Below are 27,821 nucleotides of genomic sequence, written 5' to 3'. Positions count from 1 at the left end.
CTCAACTCATGGAAAATATACCGTAATAAGAGTAGAAAAAAATGTACACTTCGCTTTTTCAGTGGTTAGGATGTCCTAAAACACATGAACAGATCTCTGCTTCCACTGCTTTACATCATTAGACTTGTATCAAAATGAAATTAAAACTTTGATTACCGTGTCTTTCCACTTTCTGAAGTGTGGATCTCGTATACTGGTCACAAGTTAAAACTGAAGTTTAAATATCCGTCAAGTCTCATCTCATGCGAATGATTTATTCTTTCGGCCTCCGTCCTTATCCGCTGCCTTTGGGGCTTGCAGCTAACGGATGTGTGACGCTGTAGCTTCTCTCCAGGTACTGGACATAGATCCATCGGCCTGAGCTGCCATCATCCAGGCGTGTGTCCGGCATTGCACTCCGGGAGCAGGGAAAGGGCGGACGGACAGACTGCACTGCAGCTGTGCACGTGGCCTACGGAGCCCTGCAATCAAGAAACTCGGTGGAAGGCACTCCCGGCATCTGTCTCACATCATCGGATACATAAAATTCTGGATGTGCTCAGAAGAAAACAAAGAAGGACGACCTGACTTGCTCAACTTCTTTATAGCCTTTGATGTACTTAAAAGCCCCGACCTGCAGCAAGACCTCTGCAACAACGCAGAGGTATCTGAGCATCCCGAAGTGTATCTGCTGGTCAGCTTCCCAGATACCCTCTAGCAAAACAAGAAGCCTTCTGCATGGGACACTTTTTCCTGTCTTTGAGCTTCTGGCTGTACTTTGCAAATAGTTACAATTTTAAGTCCTTTCCAAAGAACTGCCTTGAAGTGGAACAAGGAGCTTCTAGGCCAGGAACTGCTGCGAGAAATTCAGAGAAACAGAAACGTGCCAGGTTCCAGGTACAAAGACAACTCACTGAAACAAATAACGTACCAAACAGGGAACACAGCTAAGTGCTGGACACTGCAGGTTCTGTAGACCAAATGCAGACATTTGTTCCCCTCGTAAGCTCCCAAATTTGTAGCCTTCCACTCCATCCTGCAGGTGGCATGTCCCATACCCATCCATTGTACCGTCCTCTGTGCTCCTCATCCTTCCCTCATGACAGAGACTCATTGTGTCTTCTCAGTGTTCTGTTCCACTCTCCCCCCATCTCCAGGTCCTCCCTTCCCTCCTCACTCATGAAGACTTCACATTTCTTTGAACACCTCCCCTCCATTAATGTGTTCTGCTTTGTTCTTCCTCTCCATCATCTAACCGTTTCCTCTCCACATCCCTAATTGCTTTTCCATATTCACTTCCAGTCCCATTTATCACCACGTGCTTCCTGCTTTTCCCCATAATGCTGTTTTCTTCTGCCTCCACATGGTCCTCAGATCTGCTGCCACCATTTATGCATAGTTTGTTCTTTTACCTATCATTCATCACATCCCTGTTCCCATCTGTAGTTCTACTTGGAAGGCTTAATTGCTCAACCATGAACATTCTCAGAATTCTGGAATTAATCAGGTGTAGTGATCCACAGTCATTAATCAACCATAAACAACCGAAGAAATAATGAGATAAGGGAACAGCATTGCTTCTGCAAACAAAAATGAACCACAATTCTCTTTAACCCCGCTATCCTCTAGAAAGAAATGGTCTTGAAGAGACAAATACAATGTTACTTACTTCGCTCTCTTTGTCTGACTGCTGATATTCTGGTTTATTACTCACTGTGTGAACAGAATGGCATCAATTCCCACGAGCCTCTTATTTTCCCATGGTCAAAACTCAACTCATTACTAGACAGCCTGAAAAACAGAACTCATTCATTGAACATTTAATGCTGGGTCACCTCAGACTCTTCATTTTCATTTAAAATATAGCCAATGCCCTTGCACTTCAGTCCAATAAAATACTTCTCTTCAGGATGTTCTCCATTTTTTGCCAAGTCGGCACTCTGACCTGCACGGCACACCTCCTGTTCTCAGGTACAGAAGTCTGGCTCTTTTTAACCTCAGTGGGAGACCTGCAGCTCATCAAAGGGCACATTTGACAACATGTTCTTTACTAAACTCTGTCAGCAAAGATGCACTCTGGATCTAACAAATACCTAGTGCAGGAACAGAACCTCTTATTTTGTTTTGAATTTGATTTATACATGTCTCTTTTCTAAAGTAATTGAGCATTTCGTTTGCCTCCATATACTGCTGCACACTGAGCTGCTGGAGCCCATAATTTGCCCCCAATTACACTCATGCTTTTTCCTAATTGGTGTATAGGCTGTTCTGTTCAACAGATGTCTTTCCACAGTTGCTGGTAGGTAACTTATTTAAAATAGCTTCTCATTGCACCGAATTTATCATGTTCTAATTCATTCATCCAGATGAATCCAATCACGTTTGCTTCCCTGTTATTTCCCCTGGCTTCACGTTTACTGTTACGGGCACCCAAGGGCATTTACTTTGTTACATCTTTGCCGAAGACGTTGCAACGAAGGCCCAACAGATCACTCACGTTAAGTCTTGCCCTGTTCAAACATTTCTCTCTCCCTCTGACTCCCCTTTGTAGGTCTTGTTCTTTCCGCTGGTGTGCCATAAATGTTTACGATCTCCCAATCCATTGATGGGACTTGCAGTAACCTTTGACCCAGGATCTTAAGAGAACTTTTTGGAACAAAATAAATATCCAGTAATCCACCTGTGAGCTTCCTGTCTGTCACGCCACAGTATGTTCATCGAGTTAGCCAAACCAGATCATCAGAATCCACAGTAGCCATTGTGGAGCAAACTGAGAAGCGCTATGTGTACAATGAGTTACTGGTCCAGAACTAAAACCAAACCTAAACAAACCATTCTGCAAAAAGTACAAGAATCAGTGCATTCCAATTAATCAGTTCATATACAACATATACAAAACTATTTAATAACCCAGCTACTTGGAGAGATTAAATGACTAAATACGAGCAAAATTTTCCATGTGCAAACTAGAAAGCATCTTGCAATTCTAACCTCATAAAACTGGGCCGTGGTATTTATTGTGTTCATCTGTGGTTCTAATTTGTTTTCAGATTAAGTACTTTAAGCTTGGGTATCTATCTAAGTGTTTCTTCTGTATTCAAGATCTTTCTTCTATTTTTTATTTTAGGGATTTTGTAAAAGCTTTTATTCAGTTTAAGAAGCCAATTGTGGTTGCTATCAACGGCCCTGCTCTTGGGTTAGGAGCTTCTATTTTACCACTATGTGATATCGTTTGGGCAAGTGAGAAGGCATGGTTTCAGACACCATACGCAACAATCCGACTCACTCCAGCTGGCTGCTCATCATACACATTCCCACAAATTCTGGGTGTTGCACTGGTAAGGTTTTCCACCTCAAATTGCTGAAGAACTTTTCTTAAACTCATGCTCTTCTTTCTCTCTTTAAAAAGTAAGACAGAAAACAACTGTTTCTCTTAATTGCCATGGATGGAAATTAACCCTGTGGAACGTTCATCTAATCCCATCCAATTTTTTAATCACAAAATGACCTCAGAATTCAATATATTACACCTGCTATACACCAAAAAGATTGAACACAGGTTGAAAAAAGCAAACATTGTCAAGGTCATGCTAGAAAAGGGAAGAAATGCATTAGTGGAATAATGTTGCAGAGTGCTTGTCTGTATTGTGTTAGGATTGTGCAGTAACTGACCAAGATACTGCTCTCTGCTCTCTAAAGGCAATCCATAATAATTCCAGTAAGGTTGCTTAGTTTTGGCCAGTATAACAAAGCAGAATTTGCCCCACAAAATATTTCATACTAGGTTCCATGACTCTTGGCACAGTATCACTGACAGTTACTCTTGTAAAATCAGCAATACAGATTCATCATGCATGCCAGCACATTTCTCTTAAATGAAATCCATGCTGTGCTCTGGCCACCTGCACAATCCTTAAATAGCTACTGAAACTCCTTTTAAAGTGTTTTGCAGCATGGAAAGATACAAGAGACCATTTGTAAATTTAATTTTGAAAATAGCAGACAACTATGGAAATTTTTTAAGGTAATTATAACCCAAGATCACAAGTAATCTTTTGGTTTCACAGGCAAATGAAATGTTGTTCTGTGGGAGAAAGCTGACAGCACAGGAAGCCTGCAGCAGAGGACTAGTGTCACAAGTATTTTGGCCAACAACATTTAGCCAAGAAGTGATGCTACGAGTGAAAGAAATGGCATCCTGCAGTGCAGTGGTAAGAAATCAAACTCCTTTGTAATTAAATTACATTTCACAGAGGTAAAGTGTGTTCCCAAGGCTTATCACATGGTGGGTCCTCAGTTTCCACAACCATACCTGTGAGAGAAGGCTAACACAGAAAATCTCGGTAGGGATCAGTGAGGTCGTGGAGTTTCTTGTTTTTCAGGGGCAGGGAGGATTACTTCCTTTCCCCATCTTTACAAGTATTCAACATGAGTGGAACCTCCTTGCCCCAGATTTTGAAAGATGGTTTAAGCACAGGTTTCCCTCATGAAGGTGGAAGAATCTGAAGCTATGTAACTGTGCTGGGAAATCTCTGCAGGGCCAGTAAGAAAATGTATTTGCCTTTCCATTGTCCTGGCCTACTGTGTTGCAGCTGAGTCTCACTTCTCTTTTTTGCACCTGCATAGTTCCTGATTCTGCAACATGTTCTGCACAGTGCACCAGAAGGGTAGGATAGTGCCAGCTAACCTCTACTGTGAAGGAGAGGTGAGATGCAGACACAGAGGGATTTGAACACAGTCTGGTCACAGTGTATTAGAACTTTCCTTTTGTGTACATAAGAGTTGAAAGAAAATCCTTTCCTATTTTAACTTCCTAAGATTTTTTCCCTTCAGGCAGATATACTGCCATTCTGGGCACATCCTCATTTAACAAAAAATGCAGTGAAGAAAGTGATCGTGGCTGCAGTAAAACTGCACTAACTAAAGTGAAAATTGTTGCAGTTTCTTGCTGTACTTCCTATACCTGAAACTGTCTTAGCATCCCTCAGTTTCATTTAAAAGATCCTTTGTAAAAGAGAAGGTAGAGACACAGGCGATTTTTAATTAAATGAAGCGTAGATTAGATCTCACAGAAGACATTCAGAATGAAACTCTGGAAATGCAGCATAAGCTTATTTGATCATGCTGATATAAAGTGTATTATATGAGTTAGGAAAACCTCTGGGCCTTACTGTGAATTCTTCCTTCCTTCCCCGTTGTTGGCTGTCAATGAAATTTTCTCTTGAGAACTGTTAGAAAAAGTGGTGATGACTTGTGGACAAAGATGAGAGTTAAAACTGTCGAAGACTAGATTTACTCTCTGAGATCCTAAATGGAAATCGGGCTGAAGTCACAACAGCAATGAATATGATGAGCTCATCCAAGTTCACTGGAGATACCTGTTCACAAACGGACCACAAAGCCACACAGGCCCCACAATTTGCAATTAACACCATTTACTTGAGTTAAAGAGAAATACTGCTTTGGAATAGCAAAATAGTAAAAGTTACAACAGGTGTAAAACCTGTAACCCAGACAGGAACGGGGCTTAACGTGTTGACAAAGCTAAGTAGTGAGTATGTGTCTCCCTTACCATAAGCACTGTATTAGTTTACATTAAACGTTCTGCCCTCAGAAAATCAGTAATGTATGAATTATTAATGGGTTTGTTTGACTAGTTGGGTCCTTGTGAGATACATAGTGGTGTTACATATTTCAAAAAGAATTTTAAAGGATGCAATCTCAACGTGTTTAAAAATGTGTCTAGGAAAAACGAACCGAACTATGGGAGCAACCATGGACCTTCTGTTCATGCCTTTAAGAACCTGCAGCACTTACTAAGGGCTTGAGATTGGGCTTTCCATTGCAAAAACCTTAGGCGATTTGTTATGACTACTTGTATAGGCTAAGCAGATCTAATTCCAGAGCACAGTCAGAGGATGCTTGTTTTGCTTAACACATTTTATAAAATATTTAACTTTTATAAAAATGTACATAAATAAACTTTAAAAGATATTTGTAGTAAAGGCTCCTTCCTATTAATTTCTGTTTTGATAAAGAAATGATGCATGAGGGGAAAATTGTTAAAGATGATGGACATCCACATTTGGGTTTCTAGCCTCTGTAATCTTCAAGACTATCTTCCAGAAAACAGGTAGCCACTATATCACGCCTCACACGTTTTCATTTCAAGAGATCACATTTTCAACAGGGGCAAGTTCAGCTCCTTCTAGTGCTTCATGGCAGACCGTCAATAAAGTAAGGTACTTCAGAATCCCTCATTTCTTTTAAAAATGTTGGCACTAACACATAAACTTCAGAAGTCCCTAATTCTGAAAGATGCTGACTATCAGCAAGTGGAGTTATGGCTGTAATTAGATTCTAATTTCTGTGCTCAGAGTGTTAGATGGCAAAACAGAGTTAGTAGTGTAAAAATGCTGTTCATGCCATTATCTACAGTAATTCTTTCAGATTCAAAATAAAATACTGAGTGATATTTTGGCTTTAGGTATTGGAAGAGTCCAAATGTCTTGTGCGGAGCTTCCTGAAATCCGGACTTGAAGATGTGAATGAGAAAGAGTGTCAGATGTTAAAACAGCTGTGGAGTTCTTCCAAAGGACTGGATTCATTGTTCAGCTACTTGCAAGACAAAATTTATGAAGTCTGATGTCTTGGCCTAACTTAAAGAGAAAATGCTCCACTTGTGAACCGAGTCAAACATTACCTGTGTTTGAAAAGCAGAGGCAATGCATCAGTGAGGAGTTTGTGACGGTGTATCCTAATACATATGGTTGTGTCAATTTCCTTGTGAGCTACACAGCTGCTTGTAGCTGGTTTGATTTTGTGTAACCGAGAAGTAGGCAGGCTTGTTCAGTGCACGTAATCTCTGCAGAGGGCTGCATCTTTCACATTGCTCATCCAGATAAAAGTATACATTCCATGTGCTGAGAAGCACCACTGAGGCCCAATAAGGCATACCATCTGTAATGATTTATTTTGTCTGTCCTTCTTAACTTATTCTTGCTGTTGCAACACATCTGGGCTGACACAGAGGGCTCAATCTAAAAACTGGGTCGGCACGATATTTTGTAGACCCAAACACCATGCTTTAGAAATATTTTAATTATTTTTTTCTAAGTTCTAACAGTGTAATGGAAAAATTTGATAATTTATATGTATAATATGTAAAGTTAGCTTTACAAAAACTACTAGGATTTTTTTCTTTGTTGAATTTATTTAACTTATTTATTTTGTGTTCATATTCAGCTGTTTATTGATCACAGATCTTATTTTCATACTTCCCTTGACTGAATTAATGGCATCACATGAGAATGCAAACACATTTTTAGCAAAATGTGTAGAAAAATAAAGAATATATAGAAAACATACAGAATGCTGTGGAGAGTAAAAGAAGCAGCCATGTGCATGCTCCTCTATGTATAAAATTGTATGAAATAGATTCATTTGCCAGGGTTAAGGGAAAAAAAGTGGATTCTGAAACAGTGAGTCCCCCTTAAGTCTCTCTTCTCTTTCTGCCTTCTTGAGGAGCACTGAAGGGCTTGCCAACAAGATGCTTTATTTACGTTTACTATATTCCTGTTAGCCAGATATCAGTAACAGGGTGAGTGGTGCCGTTATGTGGCATCGTACTGTTTTTCAGGTTTAAACATCCCCTTTTGGTCTGAAGTCTAAAAGCAAATCCTTATGAGCCTTAGTCTAGTTGCCCGATTCCTCAGGTGTGAGATAATTTCTGCTCTGGAGGCCTTTGGGTGTGGGCCAACAGTTTATACAAGGTGCTAGGCATTGAACCAAGTGGAGGGAGAGGTTTTGTTTCGCTTTTCCCAGCTCTCCACATCTGGCCACCCCACCATCTGTTACAAGAACTTACGGCTATCCATAAAAGCAGTCCACAATAAACGACAAAAATCCAATCTGCTATTTTAGAATGTGATCCCAGTACTTTTCAGTGACACTGATTTCAGAACACTGGATCTTTTCTCAGTTCTTTCTTGCTAGTAAGGCAATTAATATGGAAATAACACAAGCATGCTCTGTGACTTCACCTGCCATTTAGTACGCCCAAATTAAAACCTCTTGAAGCAGAAGCTTTGCACATTTGTTTGCTTTGTAATTTGTGTACTTGCTCTCCATCCTTGAGCTCAGTGACTTGCTTCTTGGTTTAAACCTCTGCAAATGAGGCTGCTAGGTTTTCTCCCTCCTGGTCTTTCCATGAAGAGTTTTAACAAAGCCTTTGTGAAGTTAACAAACAGGTGATTATAGTAAACAGTAGCCTTCAACACATTAATGTAACATTTCTTTTTCCACAAATAATTAGAACAGCTGTTCTATGGCCTAATTGTACCACTGAATTTTAAGGAAATCATTACCCTAGAGGCAGAGGTTCTCATGGAAATTCTTCATTAAAAAGACAAAATCTGGCTTCTAATTAGCCTGTTTTAAATGTTTTCAAGAAAACCTTACCAAAACAAGTAACTTATTTTTAAAGAACTCTTTCGATAACTATTTGAAGTGATAGATGCACCACTTGTTTTATACGAAGACTTGCTTATTTCCACAACCTGCCAGCCGTGCCACAGAGCGCGTGCGCAAAGACTTGGTTGGCTCAAGGCCACAGGACCCCCTGCTATGCCAGTATGTGCACGTGAGTCACTTGTATGGCAGTCCCATTGAAAGGAGAGGGATTACTCAAGTGAAAACCACTCACATGCATACGTGTTTGCACAATCAGGCCTCCAGCATATGACTTCAGAAAAAAAAAGAAAAAAAAAAAAGCAATGGAAAGTACCGTGATTCCTCAGTTTCCTTTATTTCCTTTATTCCCGTCCAGAGAGCCATAACTCCTAGTCATGTGTTAATAAGATATTAGGAAGTTTATTTCAATACTGTGCTTGGGTTTTGTAGATTAATATAGAAAATTGCTCAGCAATGTGAAGGTATGCTTTCCATATGAGATTTTCAAACAGAGAAGAATCGTAAGTTGTTAGACCTCTAAACTGCATCATTTCATCTGAATTTTCAGATATCTGTATCTTAGCATTTTTTATGACAAAGGAATGGTTGAAATACATTTTCTATAATTATTTTTCCATTAAAGCAAGCGCTAACCATAGTTAACATTTTTAATTATTCATATCTATACAGTTACAGTCTAGTTTTCATGGAATCTATTTTCCCTTCAAAAAAGAGTAATAACAATGTCAAAAGCTTCTTTTCCAGTATTTAAAGATCAGAATCAATTTTCTCTTGTGTTTCTGTCCTTGCTAGGTATTCAGATATCTAGATGTACTGTACATATTAGTCTGGGTACCTTTACTAATATTCACAGTATTTAAGAGTATAAATGCAATTTGTTGTTAAGTATGTTATTTTATCCGTGTAAATTGTTTTGTACAATCTTTAAAAATCTACAGTTTTGCATTTGTAGATATTAAAGGTAAGCAATTTATTTTGTGTTGTCCTGCATGTATATTTTTGCTGTAGATAAGTGTTGCTTAGTTTACTATTTCAGTACATTTCTGTTTAAATGAATAAGCTTACAAACTTTAATACAGTATATATTTTCAGAATATAAACTTTTATATTTCTGTCGTAGGTTAGGGTATGCGTTTTAGGCAATCTTTTTCACTACTATTAACTGTTCTTTAACCTATAATATAATGGTTTGTGCCAATAGTTTTTCATTAGAATAAAATGCTCTTTTAATGTTAGGGATGAAGAGACAATTTTGGTTGGGGTTTGTTTTATTTTGGTGGGGTTTTTTTATTATTTTGCCAGCCTGTACAGTTTTAAATGTAATTTATAAATGTATTGCATTTGTGAATAAGCCTTACCATTAGGTACAAGAAATCTTTAAAGCTACATAATTGCTTATGTAGTGCTAAGGACTTCCCCAAATAATTGCTGTAAGAAAGTTAGCAAATCAGAGTACAGGGCCTTAAGTTTTTCTTGTGAAAAGGATAATACGGGTTGTTTGTTTTGAACAACATAGGTAGACTTGTCAGCATGGGCTTTGTTATATATAAACTGTGCATTTGTGCTCCCAACCACAGTAGTTTAATCTCAGGCTTTGTGTGGCTGGGTCTATAAAAGTCAAATCTGGCTAAAGCCAGCACTCTTTAGGAGACACTAAAGAAGTTTACATAAGAGACTTATAGACAATCTTATCATAGTACATTTGGGTACTCGGTATCCTAGATGTGTTCTCTGTGTCTGCCCAATTAACCGTATGTTTTAAGCCATATTAAATCTCTTTACTGCTATTTTAAATACTACAATGAAAGTCATTCACTAGCTTGCTTACTCACAGACAGAATTTCAATTTTTAGTGAATAAAAATATTATGCCTTCCATAAAAACAAAGGACCAAAGAATTGCATTATTCTAACAAAGCATTAGTTCCTTCGCCAGTGAACTAGTTTGACATTTGTACTGGAGATCAAATAGTCTCTTTCTGCTACAAACACTGCATTCTCATCCATGTCAAGTGTAAGGGGAAAAGAGGTATCCACTGACCTATTGGGAAAGGAGTGATGTTCAGCTAGGATGGCATGTCTATTGGTAAGGCTTATTACCAAACCTCTGAGATGAAGCAAAGAACCAAAAATTCACAAATTATGTCAATGTAAATTTATTTTCAGAACTTGCACAAATAATTAATTGTAGAACTTTGCAAATTAGGCCCTTAAGTTATTTTGTCAGAATGCCATGGAACAGACTAAAACAGTTTCTAATATTTGTAATGAGTACATATTATAATATTATAAGGGTACAGGCACCCCTATATCACAGTGTTGTAAATATTTTCTGAAACTGGTACAGTACTGAGGGACTTGTATCTTCTGATATATCAAATATTGACTGTCTAGATCAAATTGTACACAATTTATTTGTTGATGGTCCTGTAACTAGTGTATGGACACATTTCTGGGTGCCTTAGAAGTTGTATTTTTCATGTGTGTTAATATGCAGTATTTATACATTGTGAGAAGCTGCTTTGAATAAAAACATCGAAACTTCATTTCAATGCAGTGATTTTCAATTTTACATAATCAGAATGACAGACCCTTGTATGATATATGGTAAAGCTAATTCATGGACTCACGCCTTTTAAAAGAAAGCAGGCATACAGCAGGCTTTTTAAAAGAAATTAAACTTAAAACTGGTTTTGTTTTCAAATGGCAAAGAACAGGGCACTAAAAGACAGTGCAGTAAGAACTCTCTGAAATTATTCATCATGATACATCTCATTTATCATCTCATTATCAAATCCAAGAAAACTACCGAGAACTGTCTTATAAATACACTTCTAGGACATCTTCTCCACCGTTATTACTTCCACTATTTGATATGTGCATGTCACCTACAGCATATCTGCCCAGAACCAACTACTGCATACAGCATTTTGGCTCCACGTGAGGGAATTTGATTTTGAAGCGCTATTTGGCAGGGAGGCCAAGATTCAGCCCAGAACCCCCTTGGTGCAGTGTGAAGCTGGATCACCCCGAGGTCCTGCATGGTTATAGGTGGCAATCCTTCCATCGGGTCTCTTGTATACAAGGTGATCGTTTCGCTGTAGCGTCCATGAATGCTGTTTCCAGTCATGTATCCATGATTAAAAAAGTAACTGTAAATTAATTCTGTAATTACTGTAAGGATATTTTTCCAGGGATCCAGTGTAACCCAAGCCACCTATACAACAAGGTCTGAAAAAACAACCTACGCTTCATTCGAAGGACAACAGTTATGTTCTAGCAGTTATATTGGTTAGTTTTAAACTTGCAGACACTGTTAGTAAAAACTGTGGTTAGCTATTTAGAGCAGAGGATTGAGCACTTTAGTCTTGCTTCACCATCAACAAATCCAATTATTTATTACAGTGACTCTTGTCAGGAAACAACTTACCGTAGCCTGCACTGGACAGTAAGCAATGTGCATATGATAAACAGAGTATGATACCTTTCTTGTCTAACAGTTCTATTGATAAGTTTTGGTCTTAACATAAATCGCCAACATGTGAATTTTACTTCAAATAACTCATTTTTAAAGGAAAGCAAAAATTCTTTAAAATTTAAAGATTCACCCAAATATTTTGTCAAGTGAAGGTTTTTTAAAGCAAGATAAATGTTAGTCCTTGTTGCTGTAAATTAATATATGAACAAACTACATGGAAGAGGCATCCATTAAGTAGATATAAAGAAAATCTACAAATTTAAGCAGACAAAAGACTAGTCTATGAATTGCATGTATAAAAGAATGGGCAAGTATTAACACCACTTAGAATATAAAAAGTATTCAAACAGATCAAAGCCCTACATAAACTAACACATGCCCTTCCTCATTTTGAGTTTTGAATAATAGAAACATTATTGCATATGGAAAGAACAAGGAAAGGTTCTGAAACATGAACAGCAAATGAAAGCACGTGAGAAAACCAGGACACCATTTTAAAGACTCTGGGACTTTTAAGCAAATCAGGTCTCAGAAGTCAGACTGGGGACAGTTTGGTTGAGGAGGAAGAAGTCAGAGGGTGAAATTCTGGGCCCATTAACTTCAGGAATTCACCTCTCCCTGGTGCCTTATTTTTCATGAAACCACCTCAGAAGATTATAAAATTTAATAAAACATAATGCATCTGTTCACGACTCTGATGTCTAACTTATCCTCAATACCAATCTACAATCATAGCACGGAGTTTCAAATTGCTAAGAAAGCCAGACTAACAGCCCATTCTAGAATTCAAACCATTTGAATTGTGCTAGCACCACTTTGCTTTAATTTATACTTTTTCCTTGGTTTAACAAAATTTGCTTATTACAGCTGTAAAATAATAATAGAACCATGAAAAACCTTGTTGAATTCCAATTATTGAGTCCATCTGGCTTGACACAGTAATTTTCACCTGGAACTGTCAAAAGTACTATGGGAGAAGGAGATTTTCATTTTGGAAAGAGGAAAAAGTTTATTGTTTAATAACTTTAAAAATCCTAAGCTAAACTGTATCACCTTTCCTTATCCCTTCCTGGCACTAGTGTCACTTGAACAAACTCTGTGGATCTAAGTCAAAAGCCACTCAGATCAATGAAGATCCTCCTACTGACTCTGTTGTTTCTAGGTCAGCCTCAGTGGTTGACAGATGCCACAGCAAACTCCTTCACCATAATAGTACAGGGAATATCATGTAGCCACCTTCTTCGAAAAATAGTATGGCACTGATCAGAAAGACATAATTAGCACAGGAGACAGGGTTCTCTATCCTTAGTTGAAAATTTAACCACAGCGTCTAAGAAATTTTCAATAAAATCCAACATTTTCAATTTTATCCCTGACTGTTGTTACTAGAAAGACATGCTCTGCTGTGTTTTAACCTTCCCCAGCTCTTCAGACACATTTGTCGGCTTGGATTCTGGATGACTATGTAACATCTGTGAAACTTATTTTGTACATTGGTTATAGAAATGTGTTGGTGAACAACTATAAAGAGAAAAGTGAAAATGCTCTTTGCAACCAAGAGTCATGTTTGAAATGGGCTCAGATGTTAGATAAAAAGCTGCATCTAACATTAGGGTTTCTATACTGAAAAATGATTTAAACACTAAGTGGCAATCTTGACTTGTTAGAATTAAGTTAATTACTGTCATCTAGACGTAAGTTATTCACAGTCATCCCAAAATGTGTTTGTGATGTGTCTGTAAATAAGTGCTACATACACCACTGTCCTTCCAGCCCTCTGGTTAGCAATTACATATGCTGCCTACCAGGTTCTAGGGTATTCCCTTTGTACAAGGGGTTCATTAAATGGATAAAGGCATTCACAGAAAATTCTGCCCGTGCCTAATTATTCAAGATCTGCATTATCTTAGCCTCTCACTTGTTTATTTTGTATGCAGCTGCAGCGAGTTGTTTGTCAGGGACTCAGACTCCAAGTCCACTTCTTGCCCATTAGGCTCATAATGAGCAACAACTCAAAACTCCTGCCAGCTGAGCTGCCGAGGGATTCCCTACTGTTTCAAGGGTAAAGGTCAGATGAGCACGGCTTTGCTGATCAGCAGCAGCATGCCCACTGGTTGGAGTGCAGGATCTGGAGTCAACAATTGCTCGACCCTGATCCTCTATTTCTGAAAGCAAGCCTTAATAATATCAGTGGTCCAGCCCTCTGTGGGTTTTCCTGCCATAATGACCTTTCATCACGCCTTTGCATAGGGCTGCTCCCTGGAGTGACACCTGAAAAAATGTAAGGTATTAACTATAAAGCAACCTGCATGTTCCTTACGCCAGTGACCAGACCATCTGAAAAAAGCAATGGACAAGGTGATTGTAATTCCCATACCAGCCTGAGCACTACGCTGTGCCTAGCTTAATCAGACCAGACAAACAAGACATTCTATTTTTCATGTATTTACATGTAACAGGATAAAACAGACTTATTTTCCCCAATGCTAATGTGATGCCAGTTGGAAAGAAATATCCCAAAACATATCAGACCTGATAGGATTGCTCTTCCATACATGGCTGTAACTGGTTTGAACACAAAGATACTCTCCCTCTCTAAATGACGTTTCTTAAATAAACCCACTTTCTCAAAAAACCTGTTGAAAGATTAAACTGAGCTTTAAAGAAGTAGGCTGCGATATAGCTAATTTGAAAGGCTAAAACTTTTCCCAACCGTTTCAAGTATGAGAAAATCCAACAGCACTCTATTTGCGATTGAAGCACTTGGTAAACATACTGCACAACTGTACCATGGCTGTGTGCCAACAAAATGGTGAGTCAGCAGGCAGGGTACGGAATCAAGTGTCAAGAATGCATTTAACCCTCACTCCAGAGAATGCTTTTCTTACAAACAGAATGAAAAATTCCATAAAAAAAAAAAAAAAGGTGGAATTTTTTTTTCCATTAGTACAGGCAATTATCTCAATTTTCTTCCAACTTACAGAAGCTCTCAAATTTTACATTAGGACAAATGCTTAAGAAAATAGCAATCGGCAAACTGATAAGAAAGAGGTTCATAAACACGTTATCAGTCTGGTCCTATGATCCTTACTCTGACAAAGTAAGGCTGAGTGCAGAAGGGTTTCATGGGAGCATTAGATCTATAATACTAAAACCTGCACACGTATAAAAAGGAGTAGATTTCCTAAAGAAAATACAGCTCAAATGACCTGTCATACTCCCAAAGGAGTATCTGTGCATGCTACTTTGCTTCACAGTGTTATTGTGGAGTGTTTGATGAAATCATGAGATTTCCTAAATCATTTTAAAATTAATCCCTCTTAAGAAATTCCCCACTGAAGCATCACTTTGCATGATGACCCTAGATATTCTATTCAGAATAACAAAAAAGGATGAAAAGATCAAGGATTTAAAAAAAAAAAAATATTTGAACAATATTTGAAAAAGGTCCCAGTCTTCCACCTGAAAATTTGAACACTCATTTACAATGTTGTTAAACACTGTCAAACCAGAATGGCAGCATTTTATACCTACTTTCTTAGGTACTCCTCACAGGTGTAAATAACCACATTGGACACCTGTGGAGGAGGGGAAAGGGAAAAAAAAAAAAAAAAGACTCTAGTTATTACTTCACAGTGTTAGTTAAGGGTAATTATAGACCAGCTGTGAATTTACAGCTTACCCCCATTAAGGAACAGCTACAGCTTCCAGTTAAAGGCTGAGAACAGCTAGCTCTGCCATACCTCTTGCTGCTCAGTCCTACAAACGCCTACACAAATGAATAATTCTTTTTATACATCTTGCCCCACTGAACTCCACAGCCTGAGCCGTCTTCTACAGGAACTCAACTCACAGCCAGTAACGTCCCTTTAATGTTATTATTTGTCCTGCCCTGGATTAAGCCTGGGCTGTGAAACTATGGAGATAAGAATTAGTTTGTACAGACATCTAAAGTACAACCAGGGTAGAAATTCTAACAGTTTCCCTGCCCAAATCTATGAAAGAATTTTTCTCCCATCTAACAGCCCTCATAAAGCCTAAGCCCAAAGTTTAGACAAAACCAGTCACCTATGGCATTAAGACACAAGCCCTGCCAAACCCTGCTGCAGTGACTGAAAAGACTTTTACCCCAGCCTTCACCCCTGTCTTTCTGCCAGATGTCAGCAACCATAGCAGGGACTGCAGATTAGACAGCTGTCTCTGCAACAAAGAAGATAAATTTGAGCTACGAGCTCAAACGGTTGATCTAGGATACTTGAAAGATGGCAACCTCCCACAGAGGAACACAGCAGCAAGGAGGAGGTTATCTCTTCAAACACTGCATCCCCATTCACCATGATCTTACGGCCTGGAAATACAGAAGTATGACTGAAGAATAACTTTGATGCGAAACCAGTGTTGCTCACTGTGAGTGATTCTGTCATGGTTTACACTTGACTTACACAAGCATAAGAACAGAATAAAGTCCTACAGAACTTCAGTTCTGAACGCAAATTCCCCATGTATGCTGCTAAATTCCTCCATCTGACATTCATGAAGAAAGAGGAATGTAGAAGATTGTCAGCTTGCAGTATATGGAAGGAAATCATGACACATCTTTCCTGTATGCAGAAAGTTCTAAGTAATCTTCCATCATTATCCCAGCACTAATTCCCAGAAATCCTGCAGAGCTCCAGAACTCTCTAGAGCACTATTTCACTTTTTTAAAAAAAATAAAAATCCAGTTACAAATAGAAAATTATTTGCCCATTCTTGCACTCCCATACCCAAACACCCTTTTGGTCTTCTGTGTGTACATTCCTGGGAAATGCTAACATCTGCAGGTTATACCAGTTTACGCTGCTTGCAAACATATTGAACAAATCAGAAGAGTAACAGACCAAATGAAAGGGGCACATGCAGTGGCACCACAAGACTAATACAGTTGTTGATTTAGCAGCAGAAAAATCTGAACACTTTACAACTTGGTGGTTCGTTGTATAAAGGCTCTTCACCCATATAAGAATGTGAATTATTGTTGAGAATTTTATTTATATAGACTGCATTTTTTATACAGAAAGCATAAGCAGATACTGTTTTAAATAATTTCAGATACTCAGCACTAAATAAGTGGCTCACTTTCAGGAAACAACCAAGAAAAAACATTCCACAGAATGTCATATATTCCTTCAAATGTGGAGTTACATTTCATCAGGAGGGATGCTTAAGTGGAGTAAGTCTCAGTATGGGGACTGTTTTCAGCGATAGTTGTTAATTAAGTAGTAAAATACTAATAAAATGTTTAGTCAGCTTGCATTTAAGTAGCACTATAATGATACATAACTACTAAAAAAGAGTGCAAAAACTGTTCTGCAATCGGCTGCATTCAGTTTTCATGCACTGTGCAAATCCATTTAAAAACAGAAAGGATTCCAATGTCCACTATACAGTGGCCAGCATACAGGCAAGCTGTGAAACTTATGCTCTGAGTCACAGAGGAGGGGCTTTTATTTAAAAACATACTTTTAAGTTTCTTTAACAGGAGCTACAGAAGTTAAAATAAAAACATAAATTTAAAAAAATTGAAATATCCAAAGTGCTGAAAAAAAATGCAACAAGTACAAAGGCATGCCACCATAAATGGACTGGAATTACATCATAAATGAAAAAAAAAATGAATCATATTCTCAACACATACAGGAACAAATAAACACACAGCAGCAGTGAGGCCAGCAGCTCTTCTGCACAGTCATAATTAAAAACCACCAGGAAAACAAGGAAGAGCCTGTCAGGAAGCACACACAATACAGGCTGGCCACGCCACGGGTGACACAGCAGAAACGTGTCCCCAGCACCACACAGCAAAGGGTTAGACATTCGATTCAGAAGTGAACCTGGTGGAAGAGGCACCAAAACGTTTTGCTGCAGCTAGGTATGGTGAGAGAGGTATAATGCTGTGTGTGTAAGCAAAAAGTGCAGTCAGCAAAAGAAACCCGGCACAGCCAGGATTAATTTCAACTGAAAGAAAATGCAAATATTTAAAACTGAAAAATGTGTCAATGAAGATAAAGGCTCAGGGGAAAAAAGCATAAGGATAAAGTTGAAATACAGTCCCACAAAACTGCCATCATAGCAGAAATTAAATGAAATGTACTGGAGAGAAAAATATTTCCAACTTAGATATAATTTATATTATTATCTTTAGAAGATAACAACCAATAACACCAAGTACAGAGACATTTTGATTTTCTAACAGCTCCTCTTACTGATGACAGTAGTTCTTTACTTGTGGTATAAATGCAGTAAGTAGCTGACAGTCCAGCATGTCCCAAAGTTGCTCACAGAATCTTTATACTCTTTATAGATCTTTATATTCCTCAGCAATAGCCATTGGTGTCTTTTAGACTAATTAACGATAGGCTGCTGCGAACATGGGCCCTTGTTCCAGAAAAGGTACTCTTTGTTCTTATATCAAATTTAAGTAACGCTCATATAATTATCACAATGACAAATAGTTTATAAATATACCTAATAATTTTGAAAACTTATTTTTATTTTAATCTGTTAAACTAAAGCTTGGCAGGCCCTTCCAATCTAAATTATTTTATGATTTGCAAACTAACGTGGTACATCTCAGCACCATTAAAACCCTCAGATTTCCTGAGGCCATAGTTCCACTTGTTTTTAAGACAACCTGTGGAACGACCTGTTGCAACAGGGCTCCTTCCAAGTCAAAGAAAACAGGGTATCTCCTCATGCAATTCTTTCAAAATTTGCATCAATGGAAATCAAGTACCAAATTTACATAGCTGCCTTTGAGAACCTGTCTTTTGTGTCTTCACTGCCAAGTTTTCAGTGTTTAGGCAAAGTCTTTGCTCAGAATTGTGCCAATAATCCCTTTAAAAACACAAAAATGCCTGCTTTTATGAGCACTGGATAGCTCCAGAATGTCCACCAAGGTAGCATTTTGAGCATGTGCTCAGTAATGCAGCTTTCAGGCAGTCATATTCTTAACATCTGTAACTGCCATATGTTTAAAAACATTCCTTCTTGAAAATAAGCCTTCATATCACTTTACAAAACAGAGGTAGGCTGAGATACGGGATTTGCAGAGGCTTGGATTACTTTTGCCTGTGTATTACTTGCATATGATCTACAAAAACACTAAATCACAGTTTTGGTTTTTTAATTAAAGCAGCTGACCACAGGTTATACACAAGAAAATAATTATGTTTTTAAAACAGGAGGAAGGCCTTGTTCATTTGACAAGAACAGTAGATTTTTCAGAGATTCAGATCTTACCACTAGAAAAATAGGTCATCTTCAACTGACATGAAAAGAATTACAACCAGCCAAGAACAAAAAGCCAAACCCACATGCTTGGGGTGAGGTTCTCACCCTGTAAGTCAATTAATGCTCTAAAATGTTCTCATTTCTATTCTGCAAGACCTCCCAATTTTCACTGTGTAAAACCTGTGCTTTGAACATTAAGGAAGATGACATTTATATTATGGGAGTATGATATGCAGCGGGTTAATGTTCTACTTTGTGAACAGATTACCAAGAAAGAACCTTCCCTTTTCATAAAAGCCACTTTTTTAATTTGGATTCAGAAAGCTGATTTCACCATGTAACTGAGTCATCAAGGAGACCGCTGAGCAGCAGCATCAGCCAAGAAATTGATTAATTACATCTGCCGCTGCTCAGTCCTGCACCTTACTTTTGCTCAAACCCATTTGTACTTAGTCGCCATATTGTTCGGGACTTCCCTGGGACAACATGCACCACCGTTTGTTTTCCAGATGTTGTGCCGATCCACAAAGCGACACTGCTGAAGCAGGACAGGAACCTCATTCCCACCCTCCCAGACAAGTGCCCTGACATGTGCCCTCTCTCACTGGCTTTCTGAACATTTACCTGCTCTTTGCAAAGCAGAACAGTTTCAATGGGAGGCACTGAGAAAGCCTTCCTTCACTTCTAAGTATCCTGTTCATCATTTGGGATATACTTTGGGATGATGCAGGAGGTAGATTCAAATCCATCGAGTAGATGAGGGCATTACAGCTACACCGCCCACACTCCATATTCTGGAAAAAGGCTGTGACATTTGAAAGAAGCAGACAGCATCTCTTCATTGGCCATATATTTTTGTTGAGCTTTCCTGCTTCGTTACTGATCCTTCACTCTAACCTGGTTAGATACCTCAGCACCTAACTTGCTGTGTATCACGTAAACCCTCAGATTCAGGGATTGCAATGCTGGCCAATACAAGATCTACATTAAGTGTGTAGATTTAGTCCACAGACTCAGTTCTTCAAGTTTTACAGAAGGAAGCTTTGATTTGAGAGATTGTTGCAAGACAGGCCCCTAGAACCCAGAAGTTCATTTTCTGCAGAATTCTATGTTATATTTTTAGAAGAATTATGTCCTTCTTTATTTCATGTGGTATTATATATCCACTGCTTAGCTACAAAGCAGGATGTTACATGCTGTTAACAGCAGTGTAAGTTAAATTCAAGGAACCTTCCCAGACTGATTAGTAAATAACACTAAATCATGTAATAAAAATAAAACCAAAACCAAGTAGAAGCCTTATGGTACTGCATTGTCACTACAAACTGACAAATGGATCGTGATAATATGTATACAGTCAGAGATCAGACATAGTGCTCATATGTATATAATATAGCCAAGCAAAAAGGAAAAATTCTCTCACTTAAGAATTCCTAAAACTGAGTGCAGAGTGGGCAAATTCACTGGGTCCAATGTGGCAGCAAGGTGACCAGTAACACCCAAATCTTTTTGCCTTCTTTTTCTTTTTCTAGACTTTGGCATTGGTAGATGTGGTGCTAAGGGACATGGTTTAGTGGTTGACACGGCAGTGTTAGGTTTACAGGTGGACTTGATGATCTTAAAGGTCTTTTCCATTCTAAATGATCCTGTGATTCTATTACAATAGAGATGAGATCCCAAACACAGGTTTGGCTCAGTTGCCAAGATGCTGTGCTAAGACAAACAAAGACGTAACTCCTGTCCCAGAAGAAGGAAAATTCACCATCAGGAATGCAGAGTTATAAATACAGATACATGGAAATTTAATATTGACCTTGCTGTACTAAAATCAATGTGAGATTTTTCACCAACTTGAATGAAAATAAGATCAAGCCCACAGATGGGACATATGCCAGTTTTGCTCATTAGACTCTACCTAGCCTTTGCACAGTGCCATTTATTACAATGATCACACTAGAGGGAGGTCTTCAGGATCAATACAAAGCAGAAAGAGGCACAGTAAATTTGTATAAGATTTAAAAATGGGGTTTGAGGCTGGGGACCAAGAGACAAGGAGACAGAAGACAAGTAGCAGCTGATACAAATCATTACGACTCCAAGAGAACTGTGAAACAATGTCACAAACACAGGGCTTAGAAACTAACAGGGTAAAGCACAAAAAAAGAAGACATTGAAGATGAGGCTTTACTACAAGAAAAGAGGATGGCTGAGTGCATTTTCTTATTAAGGTAATAAGGGGAAATCAAATGTTTCTCAAAATCGAGACTTGGAATTACTCAATGCATCTATGGTTTTGTTGTCAGCCCGCAGAGTGAAAAGTATTAGATATGAGAGCTTTTAGTGATTTGAAGGGAAGTAGAAACTAGCCTAAACATGAGGCATGGAGTAATGCACTGATTAATTTACTTAGTATTTCAAAGTCCATAAACAACAATTGTTAAAATAACCACAGAAATTTAAGGATACTGAGAATTGAATGTTCTCAGAGTACACAATGACATTAACAAGCAAACAAGCAGTTAGTGGGTATCACATGATTGACTTTTTTAGTTCATAGTTATGAACAACATTTGATTCAAAAAATATAAAGATACTTCCACTGTGACCGACAGCAAGACAAATGAATTAGGGGCTGCAAGCCAAAGAGTCTACTTTATCTCAAGAGAAGGGTTGCTTACTCATCTCTAGTCAACAGCCCCTTTTAAAAATACTGGAAGTATTGGGTGGAATTTAAATTATTTGTGAGGGTGGAAGACTGAGAGGTTTTCGTACACGACCAGTCATTTACCAGAAAAATATCAGATGCTCTATTGCATTGTTTCATTATATTTACAAGAAAATTATTTTTTCCCCAAATTAAACTCCAGCCGATACAGCTGAACTCAGACACATCACAGCAGATGGAATTTGCTCTCCCCTCTTTGCAATGTAAGTTTGTTGCAATTTACTATTTACTTTTCCTCTGGTCATATGTGCATTTCTGAATGAATCGGTACATTCCAATCATTCAAATGAATCAGTTCATACTTGAAAGTTCAAATGAATTCAAGTGAATCAGCCAGCTTATAGAAAGAAAACAAGTAAGTAGGTTACGGTGGTAAGATTAGTTACACAAATTCTCTGCTCCAGCAAAACATACAGTGTGACCTATTAACTCCTTTTGGTCTCAATCTGCAAAGATATTTAAGTCCTCTTCACTGAAATCCCCTAAACCAGATTGTATCAATGAAGCACCTTACTGCACCATCAGTTTCCCCTTCCATCCAAATTATCACACTAACCTCCAAAACTGTGCTCAACTGATCAAGTCAAGAAAGAGACAATAAAAACATAAGGCTTTTTAAAAGCTCACATACCAGGGGGAAATGGAGACAAATTTTTGTTCTATACATGTGCACCACTCTACGCTTAAGTGTCTTTCAGAGATGCTAAGGTTCCTCTGAAAAATAAACAACATCACACAGGCTAACCATTCATCCACACATGAGACATACTCAGATTTCCAGCTCCACAGTTAAGTAAATGCCAAATAAAGTGGCTAAGAAATTAGTCATGGAGCAAGTATATTTGTAAATAAATAATACATATTGCATGAATGGTGTCAACAAATCTCTCTTTGGAAAGGGCATAACTCTATATGGACTGAGAGCAGTGATAAAACATAGGCTAATTTCCACAGGTCAGGATTAGACCCTTGGACCTTCTAATGAAAACCTAGATATTTTAACTTGCACTGGACCAGACCCTCAGCAGATACCAGTCAAGCAATCTCTACAGGAAATTTACCAAGGATATACAGAAAGAAAAATTAAAAAGAAAAGAGAAGTCCCAAAAGTCCTTTACTGTAAAGTCAGATGCTATTTGTGGATGGTGGGCAAACCTCAGCATTTAGCTCCAATATAAGGCAGATAGGGAGTACATATTTTCATCTGGGCACAACTCCCATTTTACATTAATAAACTGGCTCTTTTTTTGTAAACAGAATCAATATCCTGTTTAAAAGTGATTCTCAGAAGAGCAGGAAATTAGAAAACATTAGTGTTAAATTCATCAGCGTTCTGTTCATGAAATATTGTTAATGTTAGCGGGATAAATTTTGGTTTGTTTTTTCAATGTATATACACATGTACACTGAAAACATTACCCTAAACACATGAACTATGTGCTCACTTGAGACATACAAAAGCTACTTATTTCCTTCTTATTAGTGGTGATTCCATGAACACTAAACAAGTGCAATTTCTCCTTTCAGGAATTATGAATTTAAAATATGATGTTGAATCATACAGAATAAGTTTCTTTTTGCTCTTTAGTATTTCTTAACAAATTGGATGTGCCTCTAAAAGTAAGGGTGGGGGGAAAAAACATATGGGGAAGCAGAGATTTCCTAAAACATTTTATTATTGGCATGCCAAATCCCCATTTCCCTGTCCTTGTCAAGAAACTTCAGAGATTCAAATGACTTCAATTACATCACTGAAGGCATTCTAGACCTTGGCTTGCATTTTTACATAGCTAAGGAATTTCTAAGCTCTCTACAGTTTTCCTTTTGCAGAAGGGTAAAAACTGTTCCCAGTTTAGAAGAAGATGTATCCAAGACCAAGAGAGGCCTCCCTGGGGAAAGAGCAATGAAAGCAGGGACAAGGAGGGAGGCCACAAAAGTAAAAGGGGGTGAAGTTTTGAGGAACAAAATGTCCAAAAAGATCAGCAATGTGGTTTGGCTTGTCACCCTGATTAATATTAAAACACTCGGAAATTATTATATGGTCTAAACATAGATAAGAAGTGTGGACAGAAGAGAGGAAAAGAAAGATTTTTCAGTCTTTCTCAAAATTTAAAATCCTACAAAATCATCTTCTAAGATGAGAAAAAAAAATTGCTGAAAAGAAATTACTTTATAAAACAGGCTTACTGTGCAAGCCTAAATTTAACTATAGCATTCATTACCAAACACATTTTAAAATACATCACACCCAGGGAAGGTTACTTCTAGAAGATATTACTTCTTCCATCTAGACTGTCATTCTCAACCTCAAAACTTTGCTTCCTTACTGCATCAAGCTATTTTAACTTTTGAACTGAAGAGCTTCAGGTTTTTTGGTATGATCTATGAGGGAAGATACACTTGAGAAGAATACGTCGGAAAATATCAACTGCATAAACCAAACACTGAATAACTCCAGAATTACTTGCAAGACTGAAGTGCCATTTTATTTACTGAGCTTTTTCCCTTCTGTGTTTGTACATTCACGAACAGTAACTTTTTACAAGGTCTACTGGAATGCCAGTGTGAGAGTTCAGAGTGATACCTTTGAAGCAATAAGCACATATTTTTAACTGTGAGTGTGCGAGATTAGCTGTGAACTTCACATCTACTGCCCTGCAGCTGAGACTGCTGCCAACAGTCCCTAACTGTGGATTCCACAAGCTGGTGAGTGGGAGAGAGATATGACAGTTCATTCAATTACTCATTCATCCCAACATACACTTGGTCTTTTATTACAACATACATAATTCACATGGGGGAAAGAAAGTAAAGCTGTTAACAGCCTTCAACATTTTTACCCTTCCAATAACATATATCAACAACTTCAAATCACCCTTCTTCTCTCTGTTACCTTTAAAAGGTTCAGGTATTCATACCATCAAAACCACATATATGTCTTCAAAACTGGTCATACGAATCTCTGAGCTCCCAGCTTATACACACGTGCAGAAATGTCCACAAATTAAAACATAAGGATTACAGATGCTCAACTGTACTTGCACACTTTACAAGTGCACAAGTTAAGGCCATTTGTTCCAGAAAGGGGAAACACAAACTATCTGTTGAATGTACTGCAAACAAAACCACAGATCATGGACAAGGTTCTCTTCTATTGTGCTCTACCTTTCAAAAGTATCTTAAAATAAACACTAAATAGTTCCTGCTTAATGCATCTTAAATATGCCTTTAGGATGCTCTGTGGACAACTGCAGAAAGTCACTACTGCCACAATGGACTTAATACATTTGAAACATTAACTTCCATTAAAGTATCATTATTTTCTATTGTTACATCTGTCAGCAATAATTTGAAAAAGATATTTGTATAGACAAATTCTCTCTGTCACCAAGTAAGGCTTCAATATAGCTCTTCCATCAATGCCATACAGCGGCCACAGATACACTGTATTTTTTCCACAGTGACAACCTACAGTAAAACCTCCGAATGGGTAGAGAACTTGCTGTTAAATAATAAAATGATAGGATGCCTGGTTATTCTTATTCATTGAAGAAAGTAGAGGGTTATAAGTATAGTTGAAGCTTAAATTAAACTTACTTTATACACATATGCACATAGTGGCGTGTTTCTATGAAAATATGTACAACAACATATAACCACATAGACTTGGCCCTGAAGACTGGATTTTTCACATCCTGAAACAAAAATCAAACTTGTCTTCTGTACTCAAAGCTAAGAGCACCTTTGTTTAAGCAGTTAAATGTTCTTGACCAGGGCCAGCTGCTAGAACAAGATATGATCTCACAGAGCAAGCCTGTCTTATTACAGAAGTTTTATCACAAAAAAGTAGGAAGAGGTTATACAAGGTTACTTTGATTCCATTTAGGAATGGTACTCAGCCTGATTATTTGCTTTACACTTTAAATAAACAAATCATTACACATGAAGCCTAACAAAGCCCCTCTCACAAAAACATGCTTGGGTATTGCGTGGCAGCAACTCGGTAAGCTATGGCTATGGTACAGAAATCCTCCTGGCCTTGCAGCCCCACCAAGGTAAAGCCTAGCCCAGCAACTCTGCTTTCAGCTGATAACATCCTTGCCAGGCTTTAAACATCCATGCCTGTAGTCTGTCTAGGTGGAAGAGAACAGCAGGTAATTAGGGAAGAGAACTAAAACACATTTGGCAGGCTAAGACTTTGCAGGGGGGTGGGAGGGGGAAGGAGAGAACTTGAGAGGTGCCATGCAAGGTGTCAGCAGAACTAGTATTTGGGTAAACATCTATACATTGTGTAGCATCATATGGCCCTAGATTATGTAATGCCACAATAATCTTATCCACACTCCCTACTGCTCAGGATGGATACATGCTGGGCTTGGTTTGCTTAAGGAAAAAGGTTCCCATGTTATTGCTCAAGCTCACAAGCACATTTGAAGCAAAGTTGTATGCAGCAGGAAGAGAATGGCAAGCAAAAAGACGACAGTCTCATATTAGGCCATCTGAATATTGCGTGGTGGAATGGGATTTCATCCCCATCTCTGCTTTACTTTCTCAAAGCTGGTAAATCTTTTGAATCAAACCTGTTCCACAATTTCAGAGCTTCTGACTGGAGATCCTTGGGTACAACGTTTCTGAATACTGACCAGCTGCAATGGAAGCTGTTCCCTGATCATAGAGTGTGTGGTACCACATGGTGGTTGGAAAAAGGTAGCTTAGGTTCTAGGTGTCTCAATTTAGGCAACCAGCATTAGTATAAACTGTCATCCATTTTCCTTTGCTACAGTTTATTACCTGTAAAATAGGGATAGCACTCATCTCTCAGACTGTTTGGGAAAAAACCTGATGATTACAGAACAAACACATTCTACATGAAAGCCTCTGAAGGAATTAATCTCCTTGTCTACATCGTTAAGTGTGAACATAAGTCATGCATAAGTCACCTGAAAAATCAGAACAAAACATGAAGTTGCTGGCGATTTTAATGTACAGGAAGTTCATTCATAAATTTCACTGTTGAAATTGCTACCTTTCCAGCAAATCTGACAGCGTGCTTTCAGCAATTTGTACAAAACATTTATAGAAGGGATACCTCAACATTAAACTCATCTGACAATATAAACCTACAATAAACTGGAAACCAGCAATCAGAGTTTCAGCTTTTTGATGGAGGCATGCACATACTGAAGTTCACTTGTTATTTGAACATCACAAACAGGCTGCAGAGTATTTTACACAGCAGATCTTCCTCAGTGACATGACTTTTCTTAATGGAGCTTATTTTACCATTCCTCTCACTCACACTACATGTGGAGCAAGAACTACAGATGAATTCTTGCTGTTACAGAGAAGAAATTAATGATGAAGCAATACTAAAAACTCCAAAAATAAATTGCTCTTTTTGAACTCTGAAGTACACTACTGGATAAGCATGTGTTTATTACTGAAAGCCTTCTTACTACAGTCTTCATACATGGGTATTACCACCATCTGCAAGAACAGTTTTCAGTACTGCTGAAAGGAGGAGGAACAAGCACAATGTAGAACAGAAAAAGTATGTGCACTACTTATTACGTTAAAAAACTGCTGTGAATGCATGCATTTATATGCAAGGATTACTGTAGCAAAGCCTGTAACCACAGACAAAATTAAATTGTTTTGGGGTTTTTTTAACCTCCATAGTCCTCATGTAAGATTTTACTTTCTCTTTCTGACATGCCCTAAAGCTTCCTGTATTCCAATCTCATGGTCTTTTCAGCAGTACTTAGAACGAACCCAAAGCCTCTTGTTACAGTCAGTTGCACTTCATCAGATCTACTAGGAGGCACCAATATTCAAACAGTTATCTGAGCTGTCTGTAGCATTTACAGCTCAGTTTACATATTTCACTTATTTCGTT

At 38.1% G+C, this 27,821-nt stretch overlaps 1 protein-coding gene and 1 long non-coding RNA gene across 3 annotated transcripts in view; one reads left to right on the top strand and one right to left on the bottom strand.

Annotated features, from left to right (window-relative positions):
* CDYL2 (chromodomain Y like 2) overlaps positions 1 to 10,996 on the top strand; it is a 61,148-nt gene extending 50,152 nt beyond the window's left edge. The window contains exons 5-7 of the mRNA XM_037409126.1: positions 3,107 to 3,317; positions 4,047 to 4,190; positions 6,467 to 10,996. Coding sequence (XP_037265023.1) covers positions 3,107 to 3,317; positions 4,047 to 4,190; positions 6,467 to 6,625 — 514 coding nt within the window. The 3' untranslated portion in view covers positions 6,626 to 10,996. The remainder of the gene's footprint in view (positions 1 to 3,106; positions 3,318 to 4,046; positions 4,191 to 6,466) is intronic.
* LOC119157825 overlaps positions 1 to 27,821 on the bottom strand; it is a 93,030-nt gene that overhangs the window by 43,054 nt on the left and 22,155 nt on the right. The window contains exon 1 of one of the 2 annotated variants that reach the window (XR_005107680.1): positions 157 to 3,100. The exons of the other annotated variant lie outside the window; for it this stretch is intronic. This is a non-coding gene — a long non-coding RNA (uncharacterized LOC119157825). Of the gene's footprint in view, positions 1 to 156; positions 3,101 to 27,821 lie in introns of those variants that run through there. 2 annotated transcript variants of the gene reach the window in all.

The sequence above is a fragment of the Falco rusticolus genome, chromosome 15 (genome assembly GCF_015220075.1).
Source record: "Falco rusticolus isolate bFalRus1 chromosome 15, bFalRus1.pri, whole genome shotgun sequence".
NCBI classification, from domain to species: Eukaryota; Metazoa; Chordata; class Aves; order Falconiformes; family Falconidae; genus Falco; species Falco rusticolus.
Note: the sequence above shows the minus strand (reverse complement) of the source record. Positions and strands in the feature narration are given on the sequence as shown.